The sequence below is a fragment of the Ammodytes marinus genome (genome assembly GCF_949987685.1).
Source record: "Ammodytes marinus genome assembly, chromosome: 2".
In the NCBI taxonomy this organism is placed as follows: Eukaryota; Metazoa; Chordata; class Actinopteri; order Uranoscopiformes; family Ammodytidae; genus Ammodytes; species Ammodytes marinus.
Genome location: NC_137231.1, coordinates 26849028 through 26866771, shown reverse-complemented (window position 1 = coordinate 26866771; position 17744 = coordinate 26849028). Strand labels below are relative to the sequence as shown.

Here is a 17744-nt window from a genome sequence, read left to right as displayed (position 1 = left end):
TTATTTACCAGTACTGCTGTGCATTATGGTAATAATTTATCGGCATGGCTTAAAATACATGGGCTCTCAGACAAACAGTTCATGAAAACGTGCTACATGCTATGTACACAAAGTAAACCTGTTTTTCATTGCAAGAGGAAAATAAATGACCTAATATAACACCGACAGATACACATAAAGAGAAATTTGCAGGATTGACCTGGCTCCTCAGTCAAACTGGCAAGCTGCTTTTTAAACTAACTCCTTCCCCGGTCCTCTTTCCACCCCCACATATGGAAATAATTCTTGCAGGCCTCATCTGCTACCAAAGGGGAAAGTGAAACAAGATCAACAGGGAAAAATGCAGCTTTTTATTTGGCCACAGCTGATGGAAATACAACTTCTGGGGCTTGTTTGTGTTGGTACAGAATAACATAAGGCCAATAACAGCATTATGTGAGTTTTATTGAAAACAATCCACTGTGCATTGATGTTTCCTCTGCCACATATTGAGGCTCTTAACTTATGTAAAAGTAACTGTGGAAATAGTCCAGCACATCTAAAGTGAAGTCATGCATTCAGAACCTTAGGTAAAAGTATGTAAGTATTAAAAGCAAATTGGACTCAAGGTATCAAAAAGTGAAAGAACTCAATTTGCAGTGTCAGTGTTTTCCTATAACTAAACAGTATATCTGATGTTTCTGCATTAGTATTCCTGCTGCAATGTTGCTTTTTCCAGCTGCATCGTATTCTGTAAGATCATTGTTTTCAGTGTCCTGTAAGAACCAAAAAAAGCTAAGAAAAATAGCCCTGTTTTCATTTTTTTTATTATAGCCTACAGTTCGCAGCCAATCCAGGTTGGATTGAAAAAGGTTTATTATGTAAAAAGAAGAATTTTCTCAACCAATTAAAGAACGCTTCATCCTTCAATCAGTCAGCAGAACATATGGAGAGACATGGTTTCACTGAAGACGAAGGGTGTGAAAAGTTGTAATTTGAAATGTAACTAAAGCCTGTGAGATGAAGTGGTATTATTAATAAGTACTTTTCCCTTTGAGTGTGGATGTGACTCTGGTGATTTGATGTCAACGTTTACCCAAAATGCACCTGTAGTGGTCAAACCTGTATTCCGAGCTGCTGATCCGCAATCACCACAGATGCATTTGGGTGGATTTATCTTCAATGTAAACAAAGAGCCTTGTACATGCAATCATAGGTTCAATCTCTGAGGTTTCCTCTCACACACTTACAGACTTATAGGTCTACACGTCACTTACACTTCTTGAGGGCTTTCCAGAAGGACTTTTTGATCAATTTCATAATCACTTGTGCAATAGCCTTAAAAATACCTCATAACATTGAACCAATGCAACAAACAGTTAAAACAAGTTTGCGTGACTCCTGTCCTCATGATGACGGATCAACAGATGTTTTCCATCCAATACTTTTGTAAAACAGGAACTGGAACAGGCACTAGCACTATACTTAAGTAACTAAACCACCTTTGTTAGTTCATTGGTCATTGGGTGAATGCCAGAAGGTCTATTGTCATACTCATAATGTAGCCTACCATCCATTTCTTCTGCTTAGTCTAACTCACTAAGTGAACACACCTTGACGTCTATCAAAGCCTGTGAGAGCTCAATGTTCAGGCTGGACTTTGAAATTCAGCCTTGCACCTTGATAGTATCTCTGTAGTGATCTAGGGTATACCTCAGGTTATTCCTCCTACTGCTGTTGGCCAGTGGGCACGTGAGAAAGTTTAGCAGCTGTTTGACCGTGCCTCCTCGCCGCGTCACGGAGGATCTCTGCTCGGATTGGCCCGCTCTCTTGTGCAACTGTGCAGTTGTATAAAACTCTGCAGTTTGAAGGAGTTGGCAGAGAGTAGCCTAGTGCAGGGATCGCATCAGTCTCAGTAGGGGGGAAGCAGTGCTTGAGCGAGGGGAGGACAAGGCGTCACCAGTTTATATACACACTTGTCTTGCGAAGTGATTTAAAGATGCAGAGCTGCGCCAAGTCCTGGGGGATCTTCTTGGCCAAGTCGGTTAAACCCAGCGCACCATGCAGGCGTCTGAGTGACAAGAGCCGCGTGGTTTGGAAACTTCAGTGCAGGAGCAGCGGGGCATCCCTACCAACAGCAGCCCGGGGTCTGAGGACCTCCGCGGCCGTCTCTTCCAGACAGATAGAGAGAATATTGCCCAGACACGATGACTTTGCTGAGCGGCACATCGGCCCAGGTGAGAGGGAGAAGAGAGAAATGCTGGATGTTTTGGGACTCGAGGTAAGATGAACTAAAGATGTACCCCTCCCCCAGAAAAAATGTGCGGAAAAACACACTTTTTTAATAAACCACATTACAGCATGTAAACATTTGCTTTAAGCATCTATTGATGATATGTTGTATTCATACAGCCATGTTTGGGCGCTTTTGTCTGTTTTCTTTCCCACCATCAGTCTGTCGACGAGTTAATCGAGAACACAGTTCCAAGCTCCATCCGCATGCAGCGGGCTATGAAAATGGATGATCCTGTCTGTAAGTTTACCTTTTTATATGAAAATATTTCTCATTGACATAATAACATTTGTGTGACATTAAAATCCAATTGCTGAAAGGCTAGCGTGATCAATCTCGATGCACTTGTGCCAAACCCGATTTTTAAATGCTAAATACCATCACAATTCATTTTAAAGACAATATATTTATCCAACTCGTCTCAAGCTATTTGTGCACGCGGAGGTTTTCCCACATGAAGCTGTCGATAAATGCAGCCAAGTGAGTGGCTGAAATGTAGGTTGCACTTCTATTGTGCGCCGTGGAGCGCTCTCCCCTGTTAAGTCTTCCTCTGAACATATTAGGAGTTGTTTTTGCGAAACTCGGCGAGCGGCACCAATCTCCTGTTGGGAAGCCGATGCTCATAGGATGGCAACTGGAGTGTAAAGTTTAGCCTTGAAGCTCCGGTCCCAAGTCCAGTTCAATCTGGTTACAACGTTCACATTACATCACAGCCGATGGGCTTCCTAATAAGGTGACTTATATGTTTTGCATGGCATTTGCCTGGGCTGTGTTTTTTTTCTTTCGTTTTACCCTATGCAATGGGTCTTCCTGTTATTCGGCTCATTTCCTAGAAATAAAATACTGAGACACATCACTGGGGCGGTTTAATCATAGCGGATTTCCAACAAACAATAGATAAGATTTGGCAATGAGTTTGATAAATCGGCTGCAGTAGCAAATACATCCCCTTCTGTAAAATTTAGCAGATTTTCTGTCAGTTGTATAAATGATGATATGCCACATACATTATGTGTTTTGTTATTTCCTTAGTGTGCAGATGTGCAGAATTAGCAGCATTGTTGAAATCATAATCTCGACCACAATAATAATGATAAGAGCTTGGCCTAATATCTTTTCAAGCATCAACACGTTTCTTCATATCCTAAATATATACAGATTCATGTTCAAAACAATCTAATAAACTTTCAATTAAATGAAATCGATTGCATTGTTAAGGATTACATGTGACATAACTCTTAAAATAGCCTATATATTTAGTTGAATCATTTTAATTCACAGTTGATTTTGATTTGAAATGATTTACTGTAGGCTATAATGACCTTTATCAGTTAGAGTATTTTCTCAGTCGTCAATTATCAATATAGTTACAAAATAATGTAATGTTAATCGACTGATGGATGTTTCAGTTCTCAATGTAATCTTGTCCATGCTGCACCATTGATAATACTGATCGTATTACCAAGTATAGACTTTAGTACAAATTATACATAATAAAACACTGTGTGATTGTGTATGATAAAAAAAAAATGCAGACGCAACTCTTTTGCATGAGTCTGCAACCATAAAGTGGAGTCAGTCATTTTCACACCAATAGAGATCTTCTTTTTTTTATTTTGTTTAATATTTAATATTACCTTATCATACTGATCTGCCCTTGTTTTGGCACGTCCTCTTTCATAATGCAACAAGCCATGCTGAAGGAACAAACTGGAGGCCTTGCTGGTTTTCTGCTTGTTCAGCTTTGGAGGGCTTCGGTTTGCAAAGCCAGCGAGGGATTCTCTCTTTAACAATAGACCTCCTGGATGCGTCTGAATCAGGCTTTTTTCGCTGCTCTGTAAAACTCCGGGGACCATGGGAAAGCTGTCCTCCCTACTGACACAAACTCTCTCTCTCTCACACACACACACACACACACACACACACACACACACACACACACACCCTGAACCGGTTCCTAATCCCTAAAGATACATTTTTACTTTTTGAAACACATTTGGCTAATACACCTACCCCTCCCATACACGTCTGCAGATGTTGAATGTGCATAAGTAGCTGTGAATATCCACTTGTATGCTGGCTACGGTCCCTGTCACTCAGAGGTGTCTTTCTTTTTTCGGTAAAACGGGAGTATTTAGAGCTCCCTGTTCAGGCGGGCGGTATTGTCCATTCCTTGGAGTTGCTAGGCAGCCAGGAAGGCCAGAGGAATCTTTGAGGCTGGTTGTGCATTGGCAGAGTTTCCTTACAGCACTAGGGAATGAGGCTAAATAACTGAACATGGGGGGCAAAGAAACCATGAGTATAATAACCATGTGCTAGCTATGAACCAAAAAGAATGATTCTATCTGATTCCTCAACTCAGCCAATATTGATTCCTGATGTGATACTAGCACTCTCTGCAAGGATAAATATAAAACTAAGTCTGAAGTCTGTTGTGACTTAGTAATGTAACTTAAACAGTAAATATGACTTCTTATTAGATTGATGGAGAACACTGTATTCAGACGTCCATCACTGTATATGTTATTTTATATTTTGATGTTCAAAAGTGTCTTTCAATCCAATGAGAAATATGCAGGAAGTACCTGAATCAAGCCACACATCCTGTAAATGCAATTGTGCTGTCCAATAAGCAAACAAATCTCAGTCACGTGTCCCGACTCCCTACCCTGCGGTATAATGCACACCAGGGACGCAAAAGACCAAATTCTAATCACACATGAAATATTTTTTTCAGGTGAAAATGAGATTCTGGAGACTCTACAGAAGATTGCATCAGAGAACAAAGTGTGGAGGTCTTACATCGGCATGGGCTACTACGCCTGCTCCGTCCCACCGCCCATCCAGCGCAATCTCCTGGAGAATTCAGGCTGGTGAGTGCCCTCAGTAGACCTTCCCTTTAGAGGAAAGCTCATGGGAGTGCAGGAGGCTCGTGTCCTCTGATCCAATCATAGATAACTAACAACGTTGATTCATAGGGTTTGGTTACACATTTAAAGCTGGACTGCTTTGCTGCAGAGTAGCATGCCCTTAATAGAAAAGTCTCGTGACTGGAGACTTCAGTCATATGAGAACTGATAATGAGTTCCTCTCCTGCTGACTGCTGAACAACATTTTCTTTCACCCGAATCCAAGTCAACCATCTCTGCCCACTTTTCCTCCAAAAATCCTGTTATCTTTGGAAAATCATTACAATGCGCTTCACTGTCCCGTCTGGCTTCCTCAAGTATACCACCAACTTTGTTTGTTATTGTCCTCGTGCCCATACTTGCTCTGTTGATCCATTGTGTGTGTCCTGTGCTCAGGGTGACTCAGTACACGCCCTACCAGCCCGAGGTGGCTCAGGGACGCCTGGAGTCTCTTCTAAACTACCAGACCATGGTCTGTGACATCACCGCCATGCCTGTTGCCAACGCTTCCCTGCTGGACGAGGCAACGGCTGCTGCTGAGGCCATGCAGCTCTGCCACAGGTGACCACAACAGGCTGACAAAAAGAATGAGTGATGTAGAGGACAATCTCTGCTACCGGGACTGTTTTTATGAAATGGAATAATATACATACATATGATACATTTTTACACTTTCAAGAATAATTTGCCGCAATATAAGAACTAGGCAGCAGAATGTGTTTTTGATAAATATATGGCAACGTTGCAAATTTCAACAGCTTCAGTTTTTAAGTGGTGACTTTTACATCTTCAGTCCTTTTAGTTCCTTTTCATTGTGATGTTTGAGACTGTATTTGATATACTGTAGATATTGCAAAATATTCCTATATTATAGTTAAGTGCTATAGCATAGGCAAGGATAAACTTAATTTAATTCAAGATTTCGTTTTGCACCTTGCCTGAATTATTGCCTGTTGTCCACAGTGTTAACCCTGACCAGTTATTTGTGTTTACTCCTCACAGACAGAACAAAAGAAGGACCTTCTACATTGACCCTCGCTGCCATCCCCAGACCATTGCTGTGGTGCAAACCAGAGCCAAGTATGTATTATATACACACATCCATTTTATGAGGTCTCCTATCAAAACAAAATGATATATATATAAAGAAATCATTCCAGCTTTTCTCACAACGATACATCATTATATACCTTTATTTGGTTCTACCCTCTAAGTTTCCACTGTTTTCCTGCAGCTACATAGGGGTGAAAACAGTGTTGAAGATGCCTCATGAGATGGACTTCACTGGGAAAGATGTGAGTGGCGTTCTCTTCCAGTATCCAGACACGGACGGGAGGGTGGAAGACTTCACAGCTCTTGTGGACCGGGCGCACCAAGGAGGGGTAAGAGAGCAAGTCAAATCTTAACTGAGTGACGAGTTGGTCGGAAACGGCGAGCAGGTGTTACTATTTTTGAAGGATTTAATCTTGACGGCCTAGCAGTCAGTATGGAGTCTCTGTTGTATCTAGCACATGTGATGTGATTGGTAAGCTTCCACAGCTTCTCAGGGAAGTGGTCGAAGTCTCTGCTTCAAGTTGTATGCTGTTGACACTCTAGTATATATACGGGGAAGAATTGGTAATGTGTTAGCAGATGAGTTGTCTTTTTATGACCACTGACTTGTTGGTACCCTGTCCAGGCGCTGGCTTGCTGTGCCACAGATCTGTTGGCTCTGTGTGTGCTGCGTCCCCCTGGGGAGTTTGGCGTTGACATCGCTCTAGGCAGTGCCCAGAGGTTTGGGGTTCCTCTCTGCTACGGCGGGCCCCACGCTGCCTTCTTTGCTGTTAGAGACGGCCTGGTCCGGATGATGCCTGGCAGAATGGTCGGAGTCACCAGGTGAGGGTTTGAAATGTTAAAACCCATGTAGGAAAAGCTGAAAGTTACCTTTTTTCTGTTTTGTTTACAGTTTAAAAAAATATATTTTTATTACAATTTCAGGGACGCAGCTGGTAAGGAGGTGTATCGGCTTGCTTTGCAGACCAGAGAGCAACACATTCGCAGAGACAAAGCAACCAGCAACATCTGCACTGCACAGGTATACCCAGGCTCACATTTTGTAAACTTGTATCATTTTCCAACCGAAATTAAGTGAAATTATTTGGAACAGTATATATTGGAGAACATGCTTTTTTTTCCCCAATGTATTATTTGTAGTTGCTGTGAAAAAAATAAAACAATTCCATTGTAATAGTACATATATTTTCTCTCTTGTTTAACTCCTAGGCTCTGCTGGCCAACATGTCTGCCATGTACGCACTGTATCATGGCCCTCAGGGACTCAAACACATCGCTGAGAGGACACATAATGCAGCCCTGATCCTTGCTGAAGGTAACTTTTTTTTTTTTTGTGTTTTTGATTATTGAGCAACATCTTCTGGACATAGACATCTCTGCCGATTTGTGTGAGAGATGCGTAATTATTACAATATATTTGCAACAACAAGAAAATGAAACTGTGTGGCATTCATTTGTGGTGAGATGCATACTTTTTATTACTTGAAGCACTGAGTGTAACTGTTCACACTTTTTCTTTCTTCAGGTCTGAAGAGAGCAGGACACCGTCTACACAGCGAGATGTTCTTCGACACTCTGAAGGTCAACTGTAGCGTGGCGGCCAAAGACATCTGTGAGAGAGCCGTGCAGAGGGAGATTAACCTGAGAGTCTATAACGAGGGAGTGGTGAGAACTCAACACATGTACTTAGGAAGGAAGCACTGCACTGTTGGTTTGGCAACATTTTCTTTCTTTTTTTTTTTTTTTTACAATTAAAAGGATCATGGTTTGACATTGCCACAATGTCAAACCAGGACAAAATGAGACAACAGGAAATATCTGTAAAATTACAACATGATAAAACTTTTCAAAACAACAGATAAAGGAGCATCATAAATAGCTCTGTTTCTACTGAATTATATACCATACATTTAATCAGAAAATAAATTCAATGCTAGAACGTACAATTTAAAACGGACTTAAATTGCACGTGGGCCTGCTTTTTGTTTAACAATAGTATTTAATGGTTTTAATTCCTCCTCCTCTCTGTCAACAGTTGGGTGTCTCTCTGGATGAGACGGTGACTGAGAGGGACTTGGATGACCTGCTCTGGGTCTTCGGCTGTGAATCTTCAGCAGTGCGTGAACATGCTTTTCACCCGCTTCTGGTCATATTTTAAACTTTAAAGTAAAACGCAGCCTGGTTTAATAAAAAAAAATATGCAAACATTTTCAGGAGCTGATTGCAGAGAAAATGGGTGAGCGGACGAAGGGGATCATGGGAAGCCCTTTCAAGAGGACGAGCAAGTACCTCGCACACCAGGTCTTTAATAGGTTGGTGCACTCAGTTACACTGCAACACTAGAGCACACAGTGCAGCACCATATTAATGATAACCCAATGCACGGATGCAAGATACCACTTTTATGCTTTTATGACATGTTGGCTACGAATCAGTTTAGCTTCTATTATAGATCAGTTTTTGTGACACAACAAACATTGATTTTCTTTATTATTTTTAATACTTGAGTATTTGAGTTTTTTAACCATTTATTTTGCTTAATTTATATAAAAAATTGCTATTCCTGAGAAAGCAAGGATTGATTGTGTTTTTAACTTTATTTTTTGCTGAAGAAATCAACAGTAAGAGCTTTAGTGGCAGCACAGTGGCTAAAAGTAGAGCATTTTCTCTTTTATTAGTGCCATAAAGACTATCTTGTATCAGGGCTCTTAATATCTCTAGTCCTGACTTATACAATCATTGTGACATACTTGGGAAGAAAAGGGCTTGGTCAAACTTCCTACTAATGCACTTAACAGACAGGCTGCTGGTGTTATTTTTCGCATTAATTTATAAATATTTGGACATGAGAATAGTATGCCGTCGATTAACCCTACGTCTGTCTTTGTGGTCAACATTTTTATTTTTTTTTCTCCAGCTATCACTCTGAGACCAACATAGTGCGATACATGAAGCGCCTGGAGAACAAGGACATCTCTCTGGTGCACAGCATGATACCACTGGTTGGTACTACCTGAAGACAAACAAGAACATTCAGATTTTGTGAACAAATTCAGGTTCATATTTTGCCATATGTAAAGAGTTATGTGGTGGTAAAATGTTACTTTTCTCCTCTTTAGGGCTCCTGCACCATGAAGTTGAACAGTTCTTCAGAGCTCATGGTAAGTCATTCAATGATTCTGATGTGACACAAGTAGTCTGTAAAGTAGTTGAGAATGAGCATTTCCTTACACAGTTATATTTATAATGTCATCTCAATTATTTAAACAATCCCACAACTTTGTCTCCTTGTTCAAGAGTGAACCCTCAAGTTTAACCTGAAGGAGATTTTGCAAAGTTGCTTTCTCTACGACTCAACTGTTGTGACTGTCCTCTCCTTCTCTAGCCGATCACGTGGAGGGAGTTTGCCAACATCCATCCCTTCGTGCCTCTGGATCAGGCTGAAGGCTACCAGAAGCTCTTCAAACAGCTGGAGAAGGACCTCTGTGAGGTGACGGGCTATGACCGCATCTCCTTCCAGCCCAACAGGTGAGGGAGACCCACACACACCTTTTGTTGCAAAAATCCACATGCATCATGAAGTGGTTGCTCACAAAACCAAATCTCAAGGTGTTAGTCCCTCTGAAATGTTTCTCTTTCATTTACATTTTTTCCCTTTGCAGATAGTTTTGAAGAAGTCTATGAAATAAATTATGAGAATAACTTAATTAGAATAATGATTATGACGTCCGTAGGCTCGCCTGGTCTTCTAATCTGAAGTATATATTATATTGATGCATAATGTTAGCAGAACTCTCACTGAGGGTAGAAAAGTAAAAAACGAGAACTTTTTATATGAATAGAAAAACAAGGAGAGGGCACATTGATTTCCCCTTTGTGGTTGTTATGTTGTAGTCGGTTTCACACTCCATTAGGAAGTCCATGCGTTTTATTTCAGGCTCCATCTGATAAAGCACACGCCCACCTCATTGCTGTCTATGGCCTCTTATCAGCAGCAGAGGGTTTATGAAAAGCACACCATGCTACATTGGCCTGGGGAGTTATCACGCAGCTAGGTTGTTATCCCACCTGTCTCTCCCTTTTTTTGGTATTGTGTGCAGAGTGGCCTTTGAATCGTGTGTGTGTCATTGCATGAACATGGTGTGTTTGCCTTGTCTTCCAGTGGTGCACAGGGAGAGTACGCCGGCCTGGCTGCCATTAAAGCTTACCTGAACTCCAAGGGAGAGACATCAAGAAGTGTAAGTGTGCTGATGCTGTTCACAGGGGAATGTAGTCGCACCAAAAAATCATTGTGAATTAGCGTTAGGATGTGAACACATTTTTTGATTAGCCTGCAACAAGCAAACTTAACAAAGCGGTGTCCCAATCACAACCATGTCATGTGTTTAAGGAAATATTCTTATTTAATGCACAGAGATGCGAGTGGTAACTATCAAATCATATAAATCTAAAGTAAAAAGTTAAACTCCTTGAAGTACAGCAAAAATAATGTTGTTGTTTTTAGTGGAAGTTGCTTTAAGAGAGTAGTCAAGCAGCCAAACTCCTGAAAACTAAAGGGAAAGGAAACTAGTTTCAGAGTCTCAGCCTGTGCACAAAACTCATTTCAAGGAAAAACTTTAATGGTTTTGAAGGCAATAAAGTATTATTTTTTATTGCTATGTTCTTTAATAATGACCACAGTGACAGGGCTGATATGGAAGAATGATTTACCACCAGGTCCAGTGTCTTTGATTATGCTGACTGAGCTAAATGCCTACTGGCATAGGTTAAAAAATAGCATAAGGACATAAAACCATATGAGTGTTGGTTATGGACATTTAGGTGTATTGAACTTTTGCAACAATAGTTCACGTTGACCTATTGTAGGCCTATGACAGATGAACATGTTTCAGGTACTCTTCTTAGAAATTCCCTCAGTATCCTGTCACACTGATTGGCGCTAGCTCGAGGAGGGAGGGCGAGATAAGGAAGATTAAAGATCCGCTGACTTCAGTAATTTTTTGCTGTACTGTAAATTGGCCTTTGTTTTTAATGGCTCCCTCATTATTACATCTTAGATAGCGGCTCAGCTCCCTTGAAACAGTCAAGGTCCAAACTAACAACCGTTTGTGCAAACACAGGGGCTGGAAACGCTGTGTTCCCGCTATAGGCTAACTGCCTTCAAGATTCCATATTTGGAGGTTTTTAAGACTTTTGATGAGTTCTGCCGAGTCAGTCATTTGTCAATGTTACTCAACCTACAGGTCTTAGTGACCCAGTTCCCTTGTGTGGCACATGTGCTCTCCTAATAAGGGATACAAATCAGTTGGTGACATGCAGGCAGGTTACACATTAGTGCCAGAGGTGGCCTGATCAAAATTCAACCAAAGAAAAGTGACAGTATTTCTCCTCAGTTAACCCTTTAAAAACTTTTTATATGAAGACCTTATTTTATTCTACAGCATACACACAGTACAGTATATCTAGAATGAAGCAAATAGACCAAGCTGCCACTTATTGAGTGTTTTCCTTTTTCTAACTTAATATCTTTAAAAATGTCTCACCATTTCTATTATTAGGGCTCTTTTCTGTATACAGCAGCAATCTTCAACATAAGCTCACTCCGAGAGACAAACTAGATTAATGTTCACCTCCTTGTTGTTGAAATCCGGTCGGTCCCCACAATTACGTTGGCTTGAAATATATCAGCATCTGATCTTAATATGGGGATATCCTTCGGTTTATTGTGTAGTCACAGCCTGAATGGATACTGCAAAACCATAGGTAAAACACTAGTCAAAAAACAAAAAACAAAAAAAAAACACTAAAATAAAAGGCTAAAAATACATCACATCCTCTTTATTTTATGTCGGTATTTGTTGTCCCCTCTCCATCCAACACCTCTCCATCCAGCTTCATTGATATCTTTCCCCTTTTCACCTCAGGTCTGTCTCATCCCCAAATCGGCGCACGGCACCAACCCAGCCAGTGCTCAGATGGCGGGCATGAAGGTTCAGGTGGTGGAGGCCGACAAGGACGGCAACATCGACTTTGCTCACCTCAAGGCGCTGGTGAGAGCTTTCACTGTTTACTATTCCAATAAAAAAAATTGTTGCATCCAAGGAGTCCCTCTCAACCTGTGGGGAGAAAAGCGAAATTCTAAACAGAAAGTCTGCGCTACAAATCTGGGATTGTGGAGATGACAAATGTGGATATAAAAAATGGAAAAATATTTTCCCATTTTATTAAAGCTGTTTACTGATTATGATTATTTTATTTATGTGATAATCTGTAGTTTTTTTTTGCCACAGCAGGTTTGTATTACACCGCCCTTTATATTCTCTTCTACAGTTTTGGTTTAATCGGTTTGATTTTTTTAAAAATTACTTACGTTTATCACAGTTAACATTACTTATGTTCATCACAGCATAGCCAAAACTCCATGAAGTCATTTTTAGTAACATTGATATTGCTCTGTCTTCCAGGTTGACAAACACAAAGCGAGTCTTGCAGCCATGATGGTCACCTACCCTTCCACCTTTGGCGTGTTTGAGGAACACATCAGAGACATATGTGATCTGATTCATGACAACGGGGGCCAGGTTTACCTGGATGGCGCCAACATGAACGCACAGGTAACGTGACGACATGATGTTTCTGTTCTGTAAAGTAGAGATGGAAAAAAAAAAAAATCTGGCTGCTTCTCGTGGAAAGTGAATAATTACTTATTAGGATAAAGGTTTATAGATGGGTGTTATCATGCTGTAAATGGATAACCTTTGGCCTCTACAAGTGTGATTACTTAAGATTTTTTGCGTGTGTTATAAGTCGTCAAGGGCCAAAAACAACTTAGTTCCTTAGTGTTATAGTATTTACATATCAATAAATATTTAATTTAAAATGTATTAATGCGTAATAAAGATAAATGATACCAATTAAACTAATCTAGAGTTATATTAATTAAATCCTCTGTTACACTGTACACATTTTCATAATTTAGGTTGAGTATGTGCAGTACATCAGTCGGTAATGTCAAGGGTTCTTTGATCCCAATTATGAATTCCTTCTGTTCTACTCAGTAATGTGGTTTACAAGTAAAGATGGTAACCCACGACACGGTGGTCAGCAAGTTGTTAATTTAGCTGTTTTCTCCAGGTGGGTCTGTGTCGTCCTGGAGATTATGGCTCCGACGTGTCCCATCTGAACCTGCACAAGACCTTCTGTATCCCTCATGGTGGAGGAGGACCCGGCATGGGGCCTATTGGAGTGTAAGTCACAATACAGGCCAATATCGGAGTTTCAATGTACGCATCCACCATTTTTTTTAAGTTACTTTTCGACCTAACTTTAATCTTCTCATGACAGGAAGTCCCACCTTTCCCCCTTCCTGCCGAGCCACCCGGTAGTTCCAATGCACATTAACACGGGCAGCTCACTGGGAACCATCAGCGCAGCACCCTGGGGCTCCAGCGCCATCCTGCCAATCTCCTGGGCTTACATTAAGGTCAGCTACAGATCAGCAGTGATGTTTAAGTTATGTTATATCAATGAAGCGACAATAAATGTTTGATGAATATTGCGAAAAATTCCATACAGGTATCATTTGGTAAATGTGCAGTTGGATCAGCTAGTTGTCTAAGTGGCTAAGAGCCTACGATTCATCTGAAGTTGCAAAAAAGCTTTTGTTTGAAATATTTCCTGTAACTGACGGCAGTTTTAGTCACTGGTGAGCTACAGTATGTTCCTACTTTCACTTCTTCATGTACATGAGTGGTGGGAAATTCACATGACAGCCAAGTGACTTTCTCCAAATTTAAGTGAGTTTTTGATAAACTGTCTGAGAAAGAATGTCAGCATGGCAACTGTGCGTAGCGAGTATCCTTTCGGCTACTGTTTATCAGGTAAAAGTGTTACTAAATGACACAATGTGCACGTTATGGACAAGTGAGGCAACCAGGCTTTGTCGTTACTAAAACAGTAAAAACGATTTCCCTTTTAGTTGATTTTTGTTGACTCGTTTGTCAGAAAAAGTTAACACATCTTTTTAAGAAACATTTTCTTCAACAACAACCTGACCCCACAGTCCTCTTGTCTTTATTCAAAACGAGATTTTAAAGGCTTTAAACTCGATGTACAATCAAGCAATAGTTTGAAATGTAGTTTGACCATCTAAACCCTTGCATAAATAATTAGGCATTCATACATTTCCGGTGGGAGTTTAGATAATTTAATAAAACTCTTAATTTGATCACGGTTTAGATGATGGGAGCCAAAGGACTGACTCACGCTACAGAGGTGGCCATCCTTAACGCCAACTACATGGCCAAGAGGCTGGAAAACCACTACAAGATCCTCTACAGGGGCAGGAAAGGTATGGCATTGCATTTTTTTTTCTATAAAAATGTATGCCTCATCACCTTATGTTGAGCTTTATAAATGTTCTCATACATGTGTCTTGCGTCGGTCTGAACAGGATTTTGTGCCCACGAGTTCATACTGGATGTGAGGCCGTTCAAGAAGACGGCTAACATCGAAGCTGTTGATGTGGCCAAGAGGCTGCAAGATTATGGTAGGGTGAATAAGTTTCCTCCCTGATTGTAATAAAAATAAAAAAAATTATATGCCACAATATTTGGTCGAGACTTTTAAAATGAACAGGCTCAAATCTGTTTCTTTTGGCCCTTAAAACCAAATAAGAGTTTATACCAATATCTTTGTCTCTTTCCTGTTGCTGGGCAGGTTTCCATGCCCCCACCATGTCGTGGCCGGTGACTGGAACCCTTATGATCGAGCCCACAGAGTCGGAAGACAAAGCCGAGATGGACCGATACTGCGACGCCTTGCTCGGTATCCGACAGGAGATCGCAGACATCGAGGAGGGAAGGATGGACTCCCGCATCAACGCACTCAAGGTACACTACCAGAGTGATTGGTCTACTTTTCTATGAGGTTGAAAAGGGGAATAACAGCTGCAGATGCATAAACCTGCGAGACATCTGAGCTCTTCTTTGTGTGTTTGTTTGCAGATGTCTCCTCACTCTCTGGCCTGCATCGCGTCCTCCAACTGGGACAGACCTTACTCCAGGGAGCACGCTGCTTTCCCCATGGTCAGTCTCTCCACTTCCTCACACAACTTTTCTGCAGCACTGCTAAAGGTGCTGAAGATGAGACTGTCTTTGTATATGTCGCCATCTAGTGGAGGGAGATGAGTATTGCAACAACATTGGAGGGATTTCTGTTACTTTATTCAGTTGATGTCCATTTAATTTGTCCAGGCAATCTACAGAAAATGACATGGCATCTTTTGATAGTGCAATATTGCCCAGAATTTTCATTTTAATGTGAACATTTGCTGCTTTTCTCTGGTTTCTGGATGATTTGAATAATGATATTCGAATTTTTGCATTTTTTTTTCTTTGAATTTTTTCATAGAACAAACTGAAATTTCAAATGTCACATTTATCCTCGCTTTCTTCCCTCCCAGCCCTTCATTAGGCCCGAGACCAAATTCTGGCCGAGCATCTCCAGGATTGACGACATCTACGGAGACCAGCACCTGGTGTGCACCTGCCCGCCCATGGAGGCCTACGAGTCCCCGTACGAAGAGGACAGAGCCTCTTCATAGACGCTCCCTAGGGTCCAGTCCCGATGTCCGGCCTAGGCTGTAAAAGCTCACAGACTTAACACCCATTTTGGTTGGTGAACAATACGAGTGCATGAGGGCTCAAAACACAGTTGGAGCAGAGGTATTTCTGATTTCATGTATGACGCATTTTAGTTGGACTTAAATGAAACATGTCTGATTTCTGTTCACTTTCTGGCAGAATGATATCCTTTTTTTATTATTATTATGGTGTCTCCAGGTCCGTCAGTTATTTTGATGATTTCAGACTTTCCCTCTTCTTAATATTAGCACTCAATGAACTGTGGGTAATTTACTCAAGCAGGGCCTGCAGCAGGGAGTAAAGTATTTTAACATGGGGCTTAAGGGCCCCTCAATGGAGTCTGTGAGGTGGATATTGGGACTGGTCTTTGTCTGATGGAACCCTTTTGTTAAGGGGTCATGGGGTTTCCCCCCCCCCCCCCCCCATCTTGAACTCTTCAAATAGACCAAAGGTGCAGCTTTTCCCGGTCGCGGAAAATAAGTGCACCTTGTGACGAAGAGGCCGCTCCGTGACTTTCCCTTTTTTCCTCTCTCCAAATACCTGACAACACGTAGGAGGTAGTTTATTGAAGGTTTTTGTTGATATGCATTCGTTTCGTTGTATGAAAATGTTTAAATGTGTGTTGGGACATTTGTTGACGAAGTAGATGAGCATATAGTCTTAATGTTGATTTTATATTAATTATTTTATAATCGAAACTGTATTGTCTGTAGAAAAAAATCTGTCTGTAATAAAAATTGAGAGACGCCGAGAATTTGTCTTAAGTGTGTTCACGTGTCCTCATTTAAAGGCAACGCTGACACCCAGTGGCGACTGGTGGAACACTTAACATTCACACAATCTTATGAAGGATCTCAAATTATGATAAAATATAAGCTAAAAGCTGGCTTTGCCTCCTGTATTTTGAGCTTTTGCATAGATTTCCTATAATGGCTAGAGCTAAAGTGATGAGTTGGTTTGGTAACACTTAACAATAAGGTACACACAATTGTAGTAACTACTACATGCATCACCTACTACATTTTTTTAGTGACTACTACATAGATTTGCATTACCTACTACATAGTTTTTTTTGTAACTACTACATAGATATGTTTGGAAGATGAAATATCCCCATGGTAAGATATAAAAACATAACTGAGAAAAAAAGTCTTAATTATGAAATACTTTCTCACAACAGACGAAGTAGCAGCTCTTTAGCATGTCATTGAGAACTACTTTAAATGTGTCTTTACAACAAATAAGATACTTAATTTGCTTGCTGAATCACATGAGATTGTACTAAGCAAGCACACCCTTGAAATGATTTTAAGCAATAAACAGCCCTGGCAGAGAAATAATAGAACAAATTAAGTATTTCATCTAGAACGTAACGTTCCCTGTTGGAAGACTTCTTGGGTCTTCCAACAGGTGCATTTCCCCTGGACACCCACGTAAAAAATGCATAAGGCCATTACGTTTGTCTATTCTGTGCTACTGTAGAATATTGACAAGTCTACCAAGTCTGTTCTGAAAAATGCCAAAAAATTCTACACACTGCACGTATAAGCTGTTACTTCGTCTATTGTGAAAAAGTTTCTCATGAATTTCTTCTCTTTTTTTTAATCAAGGAAGAGTTTATCTTTTTTTTTAAACCAGCGGGATATATATGTAGTAGTTACTAAATAATAGTGCTTCTAGCATTCACACCAACAAGTCCAGGGCTGTACGCTTATTTTTTCAGGTGGTAGCACTGGTGCTAGCAAGCAAAAAAATTCAGTAGCACAAAAATAAATTTGGTAGCACACAAAGTAGGCTATGATTGAAAACTTGCATAACCTTAACCCTTGCATTTTGCTCTAATTACCTTTGAGCATGTCATCCTGG

General features: G+C 40.7%; 1 protein-coding gene across 1 annotated transcript; it reads left to right on the top strand.

Annotated features, from left to right (window-relative positions):
* The first annotated feature begins 1729 nt into the window (after nucleotides 1-1729).
* Nucleotides 1730-16624, top strand: gldc (glycine dehydrogenase (decarboxylating)). Its single transcript, XM_080046393.1, has 25 exons — nucleotides 1730-2260; nucleotides 2434-2512; nucleotides 5010-5145; nucleotides 5578-5742; nucleotides 6184-6261; nucleotides 6416-6563; nucleotides 6860-7056; nucleotides 7159-7255; nucleotides 7444-7549; nucleotides 7760-7899; nucleotides 8270-8350; nucleotides 8449-8546; nucleotides 9152-9236; nucleotides 9354-9395; nucleotides 9620-9762; nucleotides 10397-10472; nucleotides 12159-12284; nucleotides 12699-12848; nucleotides 13369-13481; nucleotides 13579-13717; nucleotides 14473-14584; nucleotides 14687-14782; nucleotides 14953-15125; nucleotides 15240-15320; nucleotides 15698-16624. Exons 1-25 carry the CDS (start codon nucleotides 1979-1981, stop codon nucleotides 15836-15838), a joined length of 3084 nt encoding a protein of 1027 aa, XP_079902519.1. The 5' UTR covers nucleotides 1730-1978; the 3' UTR covers nucleotides 15839-16624.
* Nucleotides 16625-17744: the final 1120 nt, after the last annotated feature.